The sequence below is a fragment of the Schistocerca gregaria genome, chromosome 2 (assembly GCF_023897955.1).
Source record: "Schistocerca gregaria isolate iqSchGreg1 chromosome 2, iqSchGreg1.2, whole genome shotgun sequence".
Taxonomy (NCBI): Eukaryota; Metazoa; Arthropoda; class Insecta; order Orthoptera; family Acrididae; genus Schistocerca; species Schistocerca gregaria.
The window spans coordinates 761,211,115-761,227,791 of NC_064921.1; the positions used below are offsets into that span (position 1 = coordinate 761,211,115).

The 16,677-nt window shown below is 35.8% G+C and overlaps 1 protein-coding gene across 1 annotated transcript in view; it reads left to right on the top strand.

Annotated features, from left to right (window-relative positions):
- Positions 1–16,677, top strand: part of LOC126335963 (germ cell nuclear acidic protein-like) — a 141,912-nt gene that overhangs the window by 113,025 nt on the left and 12,210 nt on the right. The window contains exon 6 of the mRNA XM_049999439.1: positions 6,252–6,516. Within this exon, the coding sequence (XP_049855396.1) occupies positions 6,252–6,516 (265 nt within the window). The remainder of the gene's footprint in view (positions 1–6,251; positions 6,517–16,677) is intronic.

Here is a 16,677-nt window from a genome sequence, read left to right on the forward strand (position 1 = left end):
GAGAGAAGGAAACATAGTAGGTGATTATGGATTGGGGCTAAGAAATGAAAGAGGAAGCCGTCTGCTAGAATTTTGCACAGATCATAACTTAATCATAGCTAACAATTGGTTCAAGAATCATTAAAGAAGGTTGTATACAAGGAAGAATCCTGGAGATACTAAAAGGTATCAGATAGATTATATAATGGTAAGACAGAGATTTAGGAATCAGATTTTAAATTGTAGGACATTTCCAGGGGCAGATGTGGACTCTGACCACAATCTATTGATTATGAACTGTAGATTAAAACTGAAGAAACTGCAAAAAGGTGGGAATTTAATCAATCAGCGGTCCAAATCAATAAGTTATTTTGCCCTTTAATCTTCAATATTTTACTGTTGGACAGTGTAACATTTTATGTAAATTTCCACACCATAAATTGAGTGTACACTTATTATTACAACCATCCTTTTCATGTTTCATGCTTGAATTGAAACACTTTCATTCCTAGATTATAATTCTCAAAGAGATTATTTTATCCCAGCACCATGCATTATTGAGACATACGCAGGCAAGATTTCTCATTGCACAGATAGACTTTTCAGGCTGTGACACAAACATCATCAACCTAATTTCTATGGCTACTATAACAACTGGGAAGAAACGGTGCTTAATATTTTCTAATGTGGATTACATTGCCATAATTATTTTGCATTACTGATGGAAGTTATAACTATGGCAGAAAACACTAAGTACAGAGATTATCATGTTGAGTGCTGTTTATTTAGGAATGTACCGTATGATGCCCGCGCCCCCCGCAGAAAAAAAAAAAAAAAAAAAAACACATTCCATGTAATGACAGTATCTCAGGGATGTGTTGATCATATCAACAATACCTCTTAAACTATGAGATAAATTTGATTGCAGACAGCAGCACATAATCAGGTGATCATAAACTGTAAGCTACCACCTTTCTCCCCCTGTTAAATGTTTTGTAATAAATGAGCTTTTTTTATACCTCTAGACTTTCACCTTATTCCTCCAAGTTTTATTTCACAGCACTACCACTGTTCAAAGATTTTTTATGGGAAAGTTAATTAATAATATCATTTGAAATTGTCTTTATGTAACATGCTCATATTTTATTTGGGTAATATTCCATTGTTTCTCACCTTTCAAAAACCTGCCTTCCCTTTTCCTCTTATTTCTACAATTCACGCCTTTCCCATTGTAACAATCTGAGGAGTTGATTCATAGTAAGTAGACTATATTTTCATCAGGTTTTGTGCGAAAAAGTAATCATCTAAGGGAAACATCATAACCAGGTATGTGGATCTATTAATAACATCAATTCAATAAGTATTTTTTTTAAAGCAGCACAAGCGGTGTATTCAACATAGACTATTACCAAATGAATGAAAAATACATATAAATATTATCTCAAATGTGTCCAAATGAATGAAAAGTACATGTACATTTTATCTACGGAAACAGCTTTACTTTCCAGCAGTTGATGCTGCAGTATTGCCACATTTATAGTAATACTAATGAAGATATCTTATAACCAGTGTGGTGTTTGAAATTATGTGGAATCTACTTAGTTGAGTCTTCTGAACAACAGAATTATTTTTTGTCTTTTAGTGGTAACACAATAAGAAATAATAAAATTGCTACTATGAATTCATTCTTACAGATATTATGATGAACAACAGAAATCTAGAAATTTGTTTTTGACCCTTTCCAATATATAAAATTGTGTCTAATGACAAAAACTACAAATAGATTTTATATGATTTCTAGAATTTAGAAGGTGCTCTAATTCAGGTGTAAAGATTTAACACAAAATGTGAACAGATATAAAACTGCAAGGTACATATCTATAGAGCTTCTACAATAACCATCTATCCATCCTTCCATCTATTCATTCATTCATAGAAATATGATCAACCTTTTCATGGCCCTACAAAATACACGAGCTTCAATTATTTAATTTTTTTAAAGTACCTGTTGTTCCATATTATTAAAGCAATAGTTTAAAGGTTTAAAAATTCAGCAACACTAGTCCATCAGCATACATTACACAGTAATCATCATGTGTTGTGCGAAAATATGTTTCACTCATGTGTATAACTATTAAACAACAATCCCGTTCATAACAGCAGAGATACAAGTTAAATAAAAAAGGAATAATGATTATCTTTGATGAGGGGCTACCTTTATTTCAGTGGGGTTGGAGATACATTCCCTTTTTACAAACATTAATTCTAAAATGAAATGACTTCTCTTTGTTTCAAATACACTAGATTTAATAAAATAATACAATATACGTCTAAAACATTGAGTGAATGGTATCATACAAAACTACAATGTGCAAGAAAGATTACCTGTCATCACACATTTAACACATATTTGACATTGTTTATATAGTTGCTGAAATTTGAGAGTGAAAGATATTTTGGAATCAGTTGAACCATGTGTATCACATCTTTTAATGATTGGCATGTGTGATGCAGATAGCTGTGTACTATAACTGTAATGGTTCTCTACCCTATTCTGACTCAAACTGATATCATCAGATTTCAGTTTATGTGATGGTGGTTTACAAAAAATATTGAATCTCAGTGGTGTGACACACATTACCTAAATTTCCTCTATTGTTGACCTATGTAGCTTGTTTCACATCAACCAGTGTGAGCAACAGAAATCATTTATAGACCTGTTTGCTCAAATGTTTATGAATGACAGTGTTAAAATGGTCCTACCTAATATTAAATTTCTCTAATGTGAGTCTTAGAGATTTTCATCAACCACAATATTACATGTTAATGTGCTCAGTGACAATTGTACCACTATCAATAGTTACTTTTCCAGATGAAAAGAGTACGCATAAGCCACAAACATATTTTATGCTCTGTACACTTGTACCAATATGCTCCCACAGATCTTCTTCAAACAATTTGTAATAAAATTTGATATTTGTGTATTGCTCAATTGTATTATGACGAGACTCTTCTTACTCTGTAAATGTGAATGGCTACAGCACATGAATATGCTTCAGTTTAGTGTGTTCAGTGGTTTGTTACAACTGTCAAAATCTGTCTCTGTGCAAACTCCTTTAACACATCAAAATTTCTGTGAGAGTGAGTTGTGAGTCATGCTTGTGTAGCTCAGTTCGTTGAGCACTTGCCTTTGAAATACAATGGTCTTAGGTGCACGTTCTGGTCCAATACACAGTTTTAATCTGCCAGGAAGTTTCATATCAGTTCACACTCCACTGCTCGTAAAAATTCATTCTGGACCTTTAAGACATGTTGGCATTTGGACATCAGGCAGCTCACTGTACCTTTTAGATGTACCAGTACTGCCCGAAAATTATTACTGGACTATTTTATTTCTGTACATCTTGGCTCATTACATTTTGCAAAAAATACTCCTCACCTGAATCTCCAAAATGTTTTGCAAGTCACATGTGGAACAATTCAATGCAGAGCTTAACAGATTGCAGCAGCACATAAGTCAGTAACACATGGACCATTTCAGTCCCATTTGGCTGGTATATCCCATAAATTATGGAACAGTATCCACACAATCCCTGCAGTTTCCAGTATTCACAACAGACTTCTCTTAGAATAAAAGAGAAAAAAGCTGTAGAGGAAAAGTAGCCCTACTTTGTGCAGGTGGTACCACACAGTTCATAAATATTTAAAGAAAGTCCTATTTTGTACTACCAAAAACTTCTTCACTATCAGTTTTGGATAAAATGATCATCAATTAATACCATAATATGATTACATCAATCTGTACATTGTTATAACTATATATTCTGGTGACAATAATGACTGAAGATATTATAAAACCTTCAATTTTACAATTAATACACCCAAAGTAAGCATTATGCACAACAATTTAATATGTGAAACAATATATAAAGAACACATGAAACATAATAAAATGTCCACCAATAGGCACAAAAAATAATAACAAGCACAGGTATAATATTCTTTGACTTGCCCTAGATTAAATAACAAAAACTAAAAACATCAGCTAAGAATCAGATCAAGAGAAAGGCAGATATTCAAGAAAAATTATGATATTTTCAGATTAGCATGACAATTAAAAAATGGCCACTGTACACATTAACTTTCAGCTTGAATGAATCACACAAAAAACTGTATTTTGTTCTGAAACCTCTGCTGAGTGGGTCAGTTCATTTGTTTTTCATATTAAAGATACATACATTGACGAGACTGCCATGCCAGTAGAACAAAGTGAGTGACCATTACAAAACATTTTCGTGCAAACATCAGTCCAGCTTCCAAAGTGACATTGCCTCTTACCAAGTTTTCTCTTCTTCCACAAGATGACAACAACATTTATGAAAAGACTATGTAACATCAGTAGGACTTTGTTGTAAAGCTGTTTTGTAATGCCACTTAGCCTGAAGATGAGGTATAACCCTCAAAACATGTCGCTACATAAATAGGTAATACAATAGTTGACAAAGTTTGTGACTGATAGTGGTAATTAAAAAAAAAAAAAACCTTTACATATTTCTTGAGACAGTCATGGTCGAAAAATAGTCAAAATGAATTCAAATTCTATTATTTAGTTTTTTGATCTTGTTATCTGGAAATACTGGGACAGCACTCAAATGGTTTAAATCATACCTAATGGGTAGAGTGTAAAATGTTGAAATAAATGGTTCACATAATATGCAAAAAACTGGTGATTTCTCAAACTGAGAAACAATGAAGAATGGGGTACAGCAAGGTTTGGTCTTGGGTCCTCTGCTGTTCTTAATATATATTAATGACTTGCCATTCTATATTCATGAAGATACAAAGCTGGTACTTTTTGCTGATGGTACAAGTATAGCTATCACACCCAACAGACAAGAATTAACTGGTGAAATTGTAAACGATGTTTTTCAGAAAATCATTAAGTGGTTCTCTGCAAATGGGCTCTCATTAAACTTTGACAAAACACTGTATATACAGTTCCACACAGTAAATAGAATGGTACCATTAATAAATATAGACTTCGATCAGAAATCGGTAGCTAAGGTAGAATATTCAAAATTTCTAGGTGTATGCATTGATGAGGGGTTGAACTGGAAAAAACACACTGAGTATCTGCTGAAACGTTTGAGTTCAGCTACTTATCCTATTAGGGTGACTGCAAATTTTGGCAATATACATCTGAGTAAATTAGCTAACGAATTCAAAAGTAATAGCAGTTTACATGGCTACAACACTAGGAGAAAGTATGATCTTCACTACTGAAGGTTAAATCAAACTAAATCTAACTTTGGCTCAGAAGGGGGTAAATTATGCTGTCACAAAAGTCTTTGGTCACTTACCTAATAGCATCAAAAGTCTGACAGATAGCCATATAGCATTTAAAAGGAAATTAAAAGAATTTCTTAATGGCAACTCCTTCTACTCATTAGATGAATTTTTTGATGTAGTAAGTGGGTAATTTCCCAACCCCCACAAAAAAATTAAGTGTCATGTAATATTTTGTGTAATGTAATATCTTGTATAGACACCTTTTATTAACCTGACACGTTCCACATCATTACAAAGTGTCGTATTCATGATCTATGGAACAAGTACTAATCTAATCTGCAAATGAATACATACACATGCTTCAGAGCCAATTTTTGTTTGCTGTGCCATCAATTTTGACATAACGAGGTCATGCAAAACTTTTGGTGCTGTGTGTACATAGACCTATGCATTTTAAAGCAATATTTTTTTTTCAGTGTTATAGCATAGTCGTGAATTGTGCTGCATAATCATTCTGCAGTATTTGCAGCTGTTGTGTTACACTCTCAAAAGCCACTGGATTGCCCTTATGTTGGCTTTCCTCCCTTTAGTTGTATTTATTGGATTTATTTATTATTTACTGGTAGGAGACAGACATTAATGGTCATGCATTAAATGAGATGCCACACAAAACAATCCTCAGTATGCACGTGTGTAACAATAATGCTAATTGGATATCTTTTGCACTTGATCAAGGGTAAAAAGCATAATCAATGAATGAATGTGAGTGTTAACTGCAAACAGTTTAGAGTGAGAAAAACAGACATCTTTGTTAAAGCTAAATCAAGAATTTTTATGCCAAAATTATCTTAGGAGAGAGCAGCAATATTTGTTCTGTATCAACTATATTATAAGCAGTTAAAAACCATTATTTTATTTACACCATATCATGAATATTACAACCAAAAATTTGTTATTTTATTTTGTTTCATTTTATTTTATAGGAGCGATGGATGGTAACAATGCTGTTCCACCTATTTATATAACTAAGTACAATCGTTTTGTGGATAATATCTTAGATCGAATAAATCAGGTTCTGCGGAAGAGTTATGATCCAGTTAATGTACGTTTACATTCAAACAACAACAGCAAGAAAAATGGCACAGCAAGTAGTAGTAATAAAAAGAAAAATGGCAACAAAAAGAAGAATAACAGTGTTCGCAGACCAACTAGTGGGCAACGAAAACCACATATTACAGGCAGAAAAAGGTAACTTGTAGTTAATTTTTGTACTTTCAATACCTAAAAACATCAAGAAACTAAGAAAATGTAGTAAATATGTTATTTGTGTCTTTATTATGTTTTCAACAAAAATAATCAATTTTTGGCAGTATAATTGGATTGATTTAAAAAAAAAAACAACTACAAGTAGCAGCAGGAGCAAACACATGTAAGAGTTAAGGAAATGTTCAAGCTTTCAGAGACAGTGGCTCCTTCTTCTGGTAGAATGGCTGAAGGGGGAAGAACAGGAATGAAGCAAAAGGATAGCCAAGGTTTAGGAAATGGGGAGAGTTATGGAAAAGTCACCCAGAATGCTGCATCTGAGGAGATTTACTAGAAACTATAAAATTACAGAGAGCAAGACTGGTTGGTCAGTTCTTACTTTTAGAACAATTATTTAAGTATTGTCAACAGACACATTTAAAACTTAAATATGAACCCTACTTTCAAGACTGTTAGTTTCTTTGTCAGTGAGCAAACAGGGATTTGTGTACCAATTAAAGCCAGTAATTGAGAAAAATCTTTTCTGCCTGAGAATATTAACCTATTTTCTTTCTTGTAGGAATATCCTCAGTAAGAGTGCAACAGTAACAGTACCTTCTTTCATCCCTGAGGAAGGAACTAATAGTTACAAAAGCTAAGATTAGTTTCTTTTTTTTTTTTTTAAATGAGGATTTTAAGAGTAACTGCAAATTGTTCTTGAATATCATGGCAAACATTCAGGAAATCAGGTTCCAGCAAATTAGTGTGCTTACAGTGAGATATTTCACAATGTAGCTCTGGTGTTGGCTCATATGGGCTGGGGATCTCATGTTAGTTAAGGAGGGAATGAAAGAGAGTTTACTGACACCTGATCATTCTGTGGGCTCAAAATCTGTCAGTCACACTGCTTGAAGTTGTTTGAAAAACACATTCATTAGGACAGACTTGCTCATATACCTTGATGCAGAGCACAGAGCACACTAGCTTAAGAGAGAGGAAGGTCAGGCAGAGCAGGGATGACTCCTTACACCAGATTAACAAGTTTCTTGGATAATTTTGAAAACTTTCCCTCCTTTTTGTCTGATGAAATTATCTGCTGGCGCACTGAACCTTAAGTAAATAAATGTTTATACAGAAGAAGCAATTAGTTACAATATTATGTAAAGTGGCTGCACATCTTGCAGAATTCTTTTTAAGGGTCTTCAGATTCTTACACTCACTCTCCAATACAGTTGCTCCTTAATCATTTTTGTTGATGAGAATAAAATTGAGTTTCAACTGAGCCTTGATGTACACAACCACAATTCAAGATAAAAACTATTTTAAAGTAGTCTTTCCCTCTTTGTCTATGGTTTTAAGTGGACTTATGTGCACTGGTTGAAGATGTCCAACAAGCTCCCATCTAACACAAAAGAAGAAGTTGTGAACTCCACCTAGTTCAAAAGAGTGTTAAAAACTAACCACACACACACAAATTTGAAATAGCTCTTAATTATATGGCAACTAGTAGTATTCATGAAAATCTGCATCATGAGTAGTAAAGTACTTCAAATAGAATTCAGTATTTACAGATTTATGTAACCATTTTGTTTGAAGAATGCCAGTGTAATCAAGTAAATATTAAGCTACCGATAGGAGATAAACAGCTGCCATTTACTATAACTTGTGAGACAGCAGTATTTTTAAAGTAGTAGTTTTCTTTCTAAACTATCAGCTAAAATTTATCTGGCATAAACATGACATGCCAAGCAGCATAGGAATACTTGAACAGTCCATGAGTATACTGCCGGTTCATAGTGTCCAATGGGCACAATATTTCGGCAATCAGACATGTCACCATCGTCAGGTGTGCTGACAAACTGAGCTCCTGAGGGCTGGCGGCTGATTTAAATCCCCTCACCCCACAGGCCACTCTCTCTGCGTTCCGTGCCTGTGCCCACGCGCTGTTGGTTGTGAAGGCATGGGTGTCGGAATCTGTCGTAGCGTTGATATGCTTGCTACGTCCACCCTGGTTGCCAGTTCGTACTTCTTGCTGAGAGTCTTCTTAATGACATTCAATGCCGGGTCCCAAGCCTTGCTGAGATTGTAGCTGCAATCCTGGTTGATAAGGTCTTCCCCGCACCAGGGAAGATCTTATCAACCGAGATTGCGGCTACAATCTCAGCAAGGCTTGGGACCCGGCATTAAACGTAATTAAGAAGACTCTAAAAAAGGCAGGCAAGATCTTATTAACCAAGATTGTGGCTACAATCTCAGCAAGTCTTGGGACCTGTCATTGAATGTAATTAAGAAGACTCTCAGCAAGAAGTACAAACTGGCGACCAGGGCGGACGTAGCAAGCAACTTGACGCTACGACAGATTCCGACGCCCACGTCTTTGCGACCGCCAGCACACGGGTGCACAGGTGCGGACGGCGGAGAGAGCGGCCCACGGGGGGGAGGGGGGGGTAGTTAAATCGGCCACCCACCCTCAGGAGCTCAGTTCATCAGTGCAGCTGACGATGGCAACATGTCTGATCGCCGAAATATTGTGCCTTTGGACACTATGAACCGGCAGTATACCCGTGTACTGTTTGAGCAACAAATACGCCAGGAGAAACTGAAGAATCACAGCATAGGAATAGTTTATTGTTAAGACAGTGTAAAGATTAAGTTAAGCTGATTTGCTTGTCTTTTGTTAATGTGTACCTTGATTTGTTCCACATCTCTGAAGGTTCCATTGCTTGAAGGAGCTACAGAACACAACAGTTGAGTGAATGAATGAGTGTGTGAATAAATGATCTGGGAAACCAGCCACCCAAGTATTGTTTTTAAGCAGCTTATCTCATACTCATTTAGGTGATGCTGAGCTGGTTTGCAATGCTCTGCTATGGAAAACAACTATAAAAATAGCTGAAATGATTAGGAAACGAAATATCAAAGTAAATGGAAAAAATACTTAACTTGTTTTTCTCCAAGTTAATGAAGATTCATTACAAATAATGAAGCAAGAAACAGAGTCCAGCTCATCAATGTTAACAAGGGAGACTATCACTGTGTTAAGCAAGAACTATGTTTTAGGAGCTGTGACTAGAAAGCATCCACTTAGCACCTGTAGTGAAGTGGCTCCAAGTGCAAGTGAGCCGTGTGTTTCCCAGTGGCTGTCCTTTATTGTGGCAGCAGAGTGCGTTCATAGTCCAGAGGTGCTGGAGGCAAGGCTCAGCAGGTGTGCACCATTGGATCCAGCTGATCTCACACAACTGCTACTGGTGTCTAATGGAAATTTACAGTTCTGTTACCAGCTGTAGAATGCCAGTGGGATGGTATTGGTACATGATACCAGAGTTAAAATGTGACACCATACAGAATGAAGGTTACACGATATCAGAGGACACAGATGAATTTCGCTCCATAGGTTAACTGTCAGCTATGATGGCGATAAGGGTATTCAGCTAAGCAGTTAAAATGAAATAAACTGCCTAGTTGTGGGATTGCATAAGTGATCCTCTATGACTACAGGACAATTACTACTAACAAACAGGAGAAAACTGAGGGAGGTGATAACATTAAATTTGTGATGCCATGAATGTGGCGTGCATGAAATTTTAAATTGACATGAAGTGTGTTAGATGCTTGGATATGCAAATGATGAGCGGTCCACTGCAGGTACACAAATTAGTAGGAACAATGCTACCTACAGTCTCCATGTATGGGAAATTATGTAACATGTTTCTTATTCATAAGTCACATTTGCATGTTGTCTGTTTTGTGGAGACCATGTTATGCCTCATGTAAGAGGGAGAAATGTCCAACAACACATGTCAGATTTCAACAGTGGCAGGATCATGATCTACTGAGAATACAGTTTGCTATTACACAGTATTGTTGCACGCTTTTGTGATGATCCCATGACAGTCATGTGAGTATGTAATTGATGGATTCAGAAGTGCAGTACCATGTATAGCATCTCACCAACCTCACATGACTATCACCTGACAGGGCAGGCAAGTTTATGTTTTTTGCTCAGGCATGCAGAATCATACTGCCATGCCAAGTGCTTTGAGTCAGGAAATGGGCTTGTTAGCAGCAAAACAAGTATTCTCACAGACTTGAGCACAACACACTGTCACTACAGTAACCATCATTGCTGCTTCCCTTGACAACAATGGACACAGAAGTGCACCACATGATCTTTTCAGATGAATCTAAGTTCTGTACATATATTCATGATAGATGCACCCATGCATGGAGGCTCTGAAGAGAATGTATGATTATTTGCCATTGTCATATGGGCCTAGCACATGGTGTGATGCAATGGCATTTGGTACGTAACACAACCACCTCTGGTTCACATAGCCAGTAATTTGCACAGCAGCAATGTCTACCAGAACATATTAAGGGTGGTGGATGTGCACTGTCATAAAGGTCTCTGTGATGTTATCTTTCAACAAGATAATGCAAGATCACATGTTGCCCATCCTCTTCTGATTTACCTTGTTAAAAAGAGTGTTCAGTTGTTGCCCTGACCAGAGAGACTCAAGATCTCTCCCCACCCACTGAAAATATCTGGTCATATGTGGCTGTGAGACTGGCAAGCCATCACTTGCCAAGCCACTATGAACAATGTTTTGACATAAGGTTGAAGCAGCATCAAATGACGTACCTACATTTATCATCAGAGGTCAGTTCAACTTGATGCACCACCAAGCTAGACCCATAGTTGCTGCCACAGGTGGCAGCTCTGCATACTAAATTTTGCACCATTTATACTCTAAAATCACCTCCCAGTTTAATCATGTATTCTACTTACTATATTGCATATGCATAGTAACTAAAATTTTATTATTTGTTGCTCTTCCTGGTGCTGGAATGTTAATGGCCTGTGGTGCATATCATTCTTCAGATTATTATTAGTACTGTGAATACTGAACCTTACATGTTAGTGTTCTGTTCATTTAAATTCTTTCCTTCACCCTGTTATGTCTTCTGCTCTGGGCTTTTAAGTGATTCTTCCTAACCGTCCACCACTTGGAATTTTCTCACTTAATTTATATTATTTCTTCCTGAGAAGCTAATATTTCAAATGTGCTTTTCTCTGCAGATTATATGTGACAAGTATGGTTATAAAATACAGAAAGCATAATGGATATGGCATGTTATTAACGATTTGTTTAGCTAGCCTGCTTTACACTTTTTTGATGTAGTCATTCTGAATAGATAAAACAAATAAGCTTTACACATTTATTGTTTAACATGCTGTGGTATGAGGCTAATCAAATTGATACACTAAAGTTTTCTATGAATAATTTGTCAAGAGTCTACAGAAATGTTACCTCCTTACTATTAGTGTCCCTTCTCAGAACCATTTTCATTGTTGTGTGCTGACTGCTGGAGTGACTGTTCTGTTGTAGAGATATCTGCTGATTGTTTAGTTTAGTGTGCTGAGTCAATTCTCATTTCCTTTCAACAGTACAGTTATTTGGTTATTAATTTAGCTTCATAAGTAGCACAAAATACCTTTTTTTATCACTTAATCAGCTGTCTGAATATTGAGTATCAAATTTATACTCCATATCTGACAACATTAGATTACACGAATTTTGTTATTGTAGATGGGCATACTTGATCATGGCAAGCTACAGCAAATATATAATCTCCTTGACCCAAAATATGTTGAAGAAATTCAAAAGATGTTGTTTTAAGAGTACAATATTGAACCTCAGAGAAGTCTGAAGATGAAGTAGTCTCAGATTGTATTGAAAAAGCTTAAGTTTAACAATAAAATTCAGAAACAGATGAAGATGAGAAAGAAGTATTTGAAAAGAAAATTATCATTACTATATTGATAGACACAAGGATAAAATATAATAAACTTCCACTATCACAGAGAGTAAGTTTCACCACCCAAAGTATTATTCAGAAGTAGCTTGGGACTATAGGTGCAGCAAAAATGCCCTGTGCATGCTGGAATTGCCTTATAGTAGATGACTTCTGTCCATTATAGAATGTGTACAATATTACAAGAAATATGCATAATTGACCCATGTATGATATGGTAAATATGAGTGGAATCAATACACAAGTTATTCATTCTGGTAACAATGAAAATTTTATCAGAAGAAAAGGATTCCTAAAACAACTACCTCCTGCATTACTTTTGTCTCATTTGATTCTTATATATTTGGACACCTCAGGATTGCATACAGATCATCAGCAGAGATTGAAACAATACCAGCCAATATGAGAAGAAGATGCAGAAGACAAGAACAGAAATGCAGAAAATGGAATTGGGGTCAACAGGAGAAATTGCAATAACCACACTGTAAAGGGAAAACAGTAAAACATACAGTTGCAAAATATACCAAAAGCCAATCTGTTTGATCCACAGTGTAACTTTTTGCTCTGATTGCAATAACATTCCTCATTTGTTACTGTAGTCCAATGGTAGTAATGAGACAACTGAATGGTTAATATTTGTATTGTTGTACAATTATGCTCTCTTTGTCTATCTGTTCACATATTTGCAATTTGTAATATGTTTAATTAGTGTAATGTAATGAACACTCAAGTGAATAAGCAATATGATTAATTTGGCATTCCACACATGATCTCAGTAAGGCGAACAACGCACCTCATAGGTAGGTTAAGTGAACCGCATTTTGTTCCCATAGTTCCTTGTTTGTGTGTTTGTGGGGGTAATAGTCAGCCTTCAGGCCAGGAGCTGAATCATCAGTCAGTCCTAGGGTTTCATCTCTCTATGGTTTCTCCTCTAGTAATGATCTGAATATGTGAAAATTGCCAAGATACACCATGATTTGGAGTTCCCGATAAACTATAACTGACTGTGCAAGTGTGGCCAAAGCTTAGAGAAAAGCTAGGAGACACCATTTTCAACAAGAACAATACCCAATTAAGCACTTTGATACTCAAACCTCCCTTCAAAGTTAAACACAGCTGCACCCCTTTTTTAGTTCTTTGTTTACTCTTTCCTAGTTTCTTTCTAGTGTATGCTCTTCTTTTTCCTTTGATTTTGAATCTACTGTGTTAGTAAAAGTTGTTACTTTGTACCTGTAAAAATCTATTTTGTTTATCTTGTTAGTAGTTCATTTTCATTCTGCACTGTATTCTCCTCAGCATTTTTTTTCCCACCAACAATTTACAATTTTCTTTGACTTCTCATGTAAGAACTGTTTTGCATGTTGTGTACAGGGTGGTCTGCAACAGTCTGAAAAGCTAGTAACAGTGTTGTAGGGGAGGTTGGTTGGTTGGTTTGGGGGATTAAAGGGACCAGACTGCTATGGTCATCGGTCCTGGGGAGGATGTGCTGAGAAATAATTGTTAAGAAAAAAATCAATACACTGTGCCTTCCAAGTTACTCATCATAGAAATTCGCCAACCAAGTTAGGAAACCTGCAAATTTGAGAAGCCTCCCAGAGACAGTGTCACCAGACTTATTTTTCATTTAGTTTCATCAAACCAAACAAATGTAACTTTTGCTCACCTAGCTCATATTTGTCACTTCCAAGAAAGTCACATTTTAACTTTTAATGAGCATTTGAACTAGTTGTGACACACAGACCCACAGATGTCTGTGCATTACTGCATTTTAGCATATACAAGTGCTTGAATTTGTGCACACAACAACCCTATGTCTAACTTCAATGATAAATAACTCAGAAAAGATGCATCATATAAAATTTTTTTCTTAACCATTATTTCTCTGCACAACCTCCCCGCAACACCCCTACAAACTTTTAATACCATTTCTGTCCACCCTGAATATTTCCTCTGTCTTTCATTTCATTAGTAAGCAATTTTTCTGCTGTACCTCTTGTCACAGTGGATTATTTTTACAAAAGTGTGTAATGTTTTTGTTAACTAGTGCTGTCAGATTCGCAGTTCAGAACAGTAGCAACTCATTTATTCATCATGTTCCACTGATTCAATATCATAGATACTCAGGGCATGGGACAAGTCAATTTATACATAATCAAAGTGAAGAACCTGTTATAAACCACATTAGTAGTCCTCCTTTATGAAATGCTGTGAACTAATCATGTTTATGCAAGTCAAATTTGACATGGGAAAGTCAATTTATTCATAATCAAAGTGAAGAACCTGTCAGAAACCACATTAGTAGTTGTCTTTTATGAACTGCTATGAACTAATTGTGTATACACAAGTCAAATTTAACACAGAAAATACCCAGGAAATACACTACTTTAAAAGCAAAATTAATTCTGTTTCTTTAGTTATATTACATAGCCGGTATCTCCTGTTGGTGGCTTAATATCTGCATGACCTCATTCATATGTACCTTAAAGCAACAGTTGTCTACATCCCTTTATACAGCAAACATTGACCCACCTCCGTAACCAAGACTGCTAACACATGTCTGTGCTGTAGTGCTTGACCCAGAGATAAGCCGGTCTGAATCCTAGAGGTGGTTAAAGTTTTCACAGCCAGTATTTGGCCACCAAGGGATGAAGAGGTGGTAGCATAAGATTCCTGATCACCAGTCCTTGCATCACTGTCCTGGATTAAATTTTAAACATCTCCACAGTGCCTCATGAAGTGAGGACAAGTGATGTTAAGAGGTGGTCCATTCATCAGGCAGGGATGTTAAGCTTGTCAGCCTCGAGGAATAGGCTATGTATAGGCACCAGGCTTCACCCATTTTCTATCGTCATCATACAACACTACACTACACTACACACTATACTACATGTGCATCCATTACACTCATCTACATTCCACAAATACACATATGACACATCTCTCACATACCCACAAGCAAGGGGCTAATGTGCAGGTAGAAGGACACGCCTTCCAACCAGGTGGCTGAGCCCACCCTGTCAATAATGCCAAACAACATTTAATTTTTTTAATTTTTGTGAGGATTGCTCTCTATCCTGTAGCTAAATATCTTACTGAAATTGAGGCCATTAGAGACAAATTGCAATTTCATATTGGACAATAAAAGGCCAGAGAATCAGCTACAGTCTTTTTCTTGGAACCATGTCCTTGGCCTGCATGTAATCGACATATTATTAAATGACTGATGTTATAGCAGCACAGTTACCATTACATTAGTGATTACCACACACTGAAGTGATTAAGATCAATTATAGGACAGGGCTCCGAGAACTACTTTGTGAACACTGCTCATCACTAAAAGTCAATCATTGAAAACAGACTCATCTTTCTCTTTGTTGCTGTAGGTGTTATTGTTGTTCATTTTCCTGAAAGTAAATGGGATATGATTTCAGCAAAAGGTATCTTGGGTCTTGGAAGTGATTAAGAACAATATGTTTATCTTCCTATTGGTTCCAATATTGTGGAATAATTCTTTCATTCATTAAGCCATCAACAAAGGATTTCTGTCTTGCACTCAGAGCAATGTAAACAGTATTACATGTAACTTATTTAAAATAAAACACCATATAAAGTTACATTAGTATATATTCACCACATTTGTGTAACCACAAAAGAACTTTTTCACACATCATGAAACTTCTCTCCATTGTAGCTCACATCGAACTCTCTACTACTACTACTACTCAAAGATGCATAGATTCATATTGACAGACCACAGAGTCTCATTGATATTGATTTTTCAACACAGATGACACATTATACGTGGAATAGCATACAATAATAATTATTGTGTTTAGTTAAGTTCGTTAATCAATTGTAGTCTTTCATAATAAAAGGAAATAAATAACTAAGACATAAAAAATATGTATCCCCAAATACTGATATAAACCAGTGATCATACATTAAAAATTATGCATTGCCAACGTTGCAAAACATTATAACAGTAAAAAGTTGTATCATGTTGACTGATTGGTTACAGCTGTATTGCCATTGGCTGTACTCCACAGTCACACAGATTTAATCTTGTTATGCATGGTAGTGTTCACATGATGTATTTATGTGAGCATTTATTTAAAACCTAATTTAAGAGATATGAATGCTGATCTGAAAATCCCATTTTTTCTGGATACATACCCAGTGTCTTATCCAATGCACAACCTAATTTAGTATCTCAGGCATATTGTTCTGTAATGTTAGTGTGGTGTAAAACCTGAATGTCTGTGGCTGGAATCAGATGAAAATTGAATGTATATTTTGTTTTCAATTGCACTTGTCCCATATTTTATGTGTATATATTTACTAACAGAATGC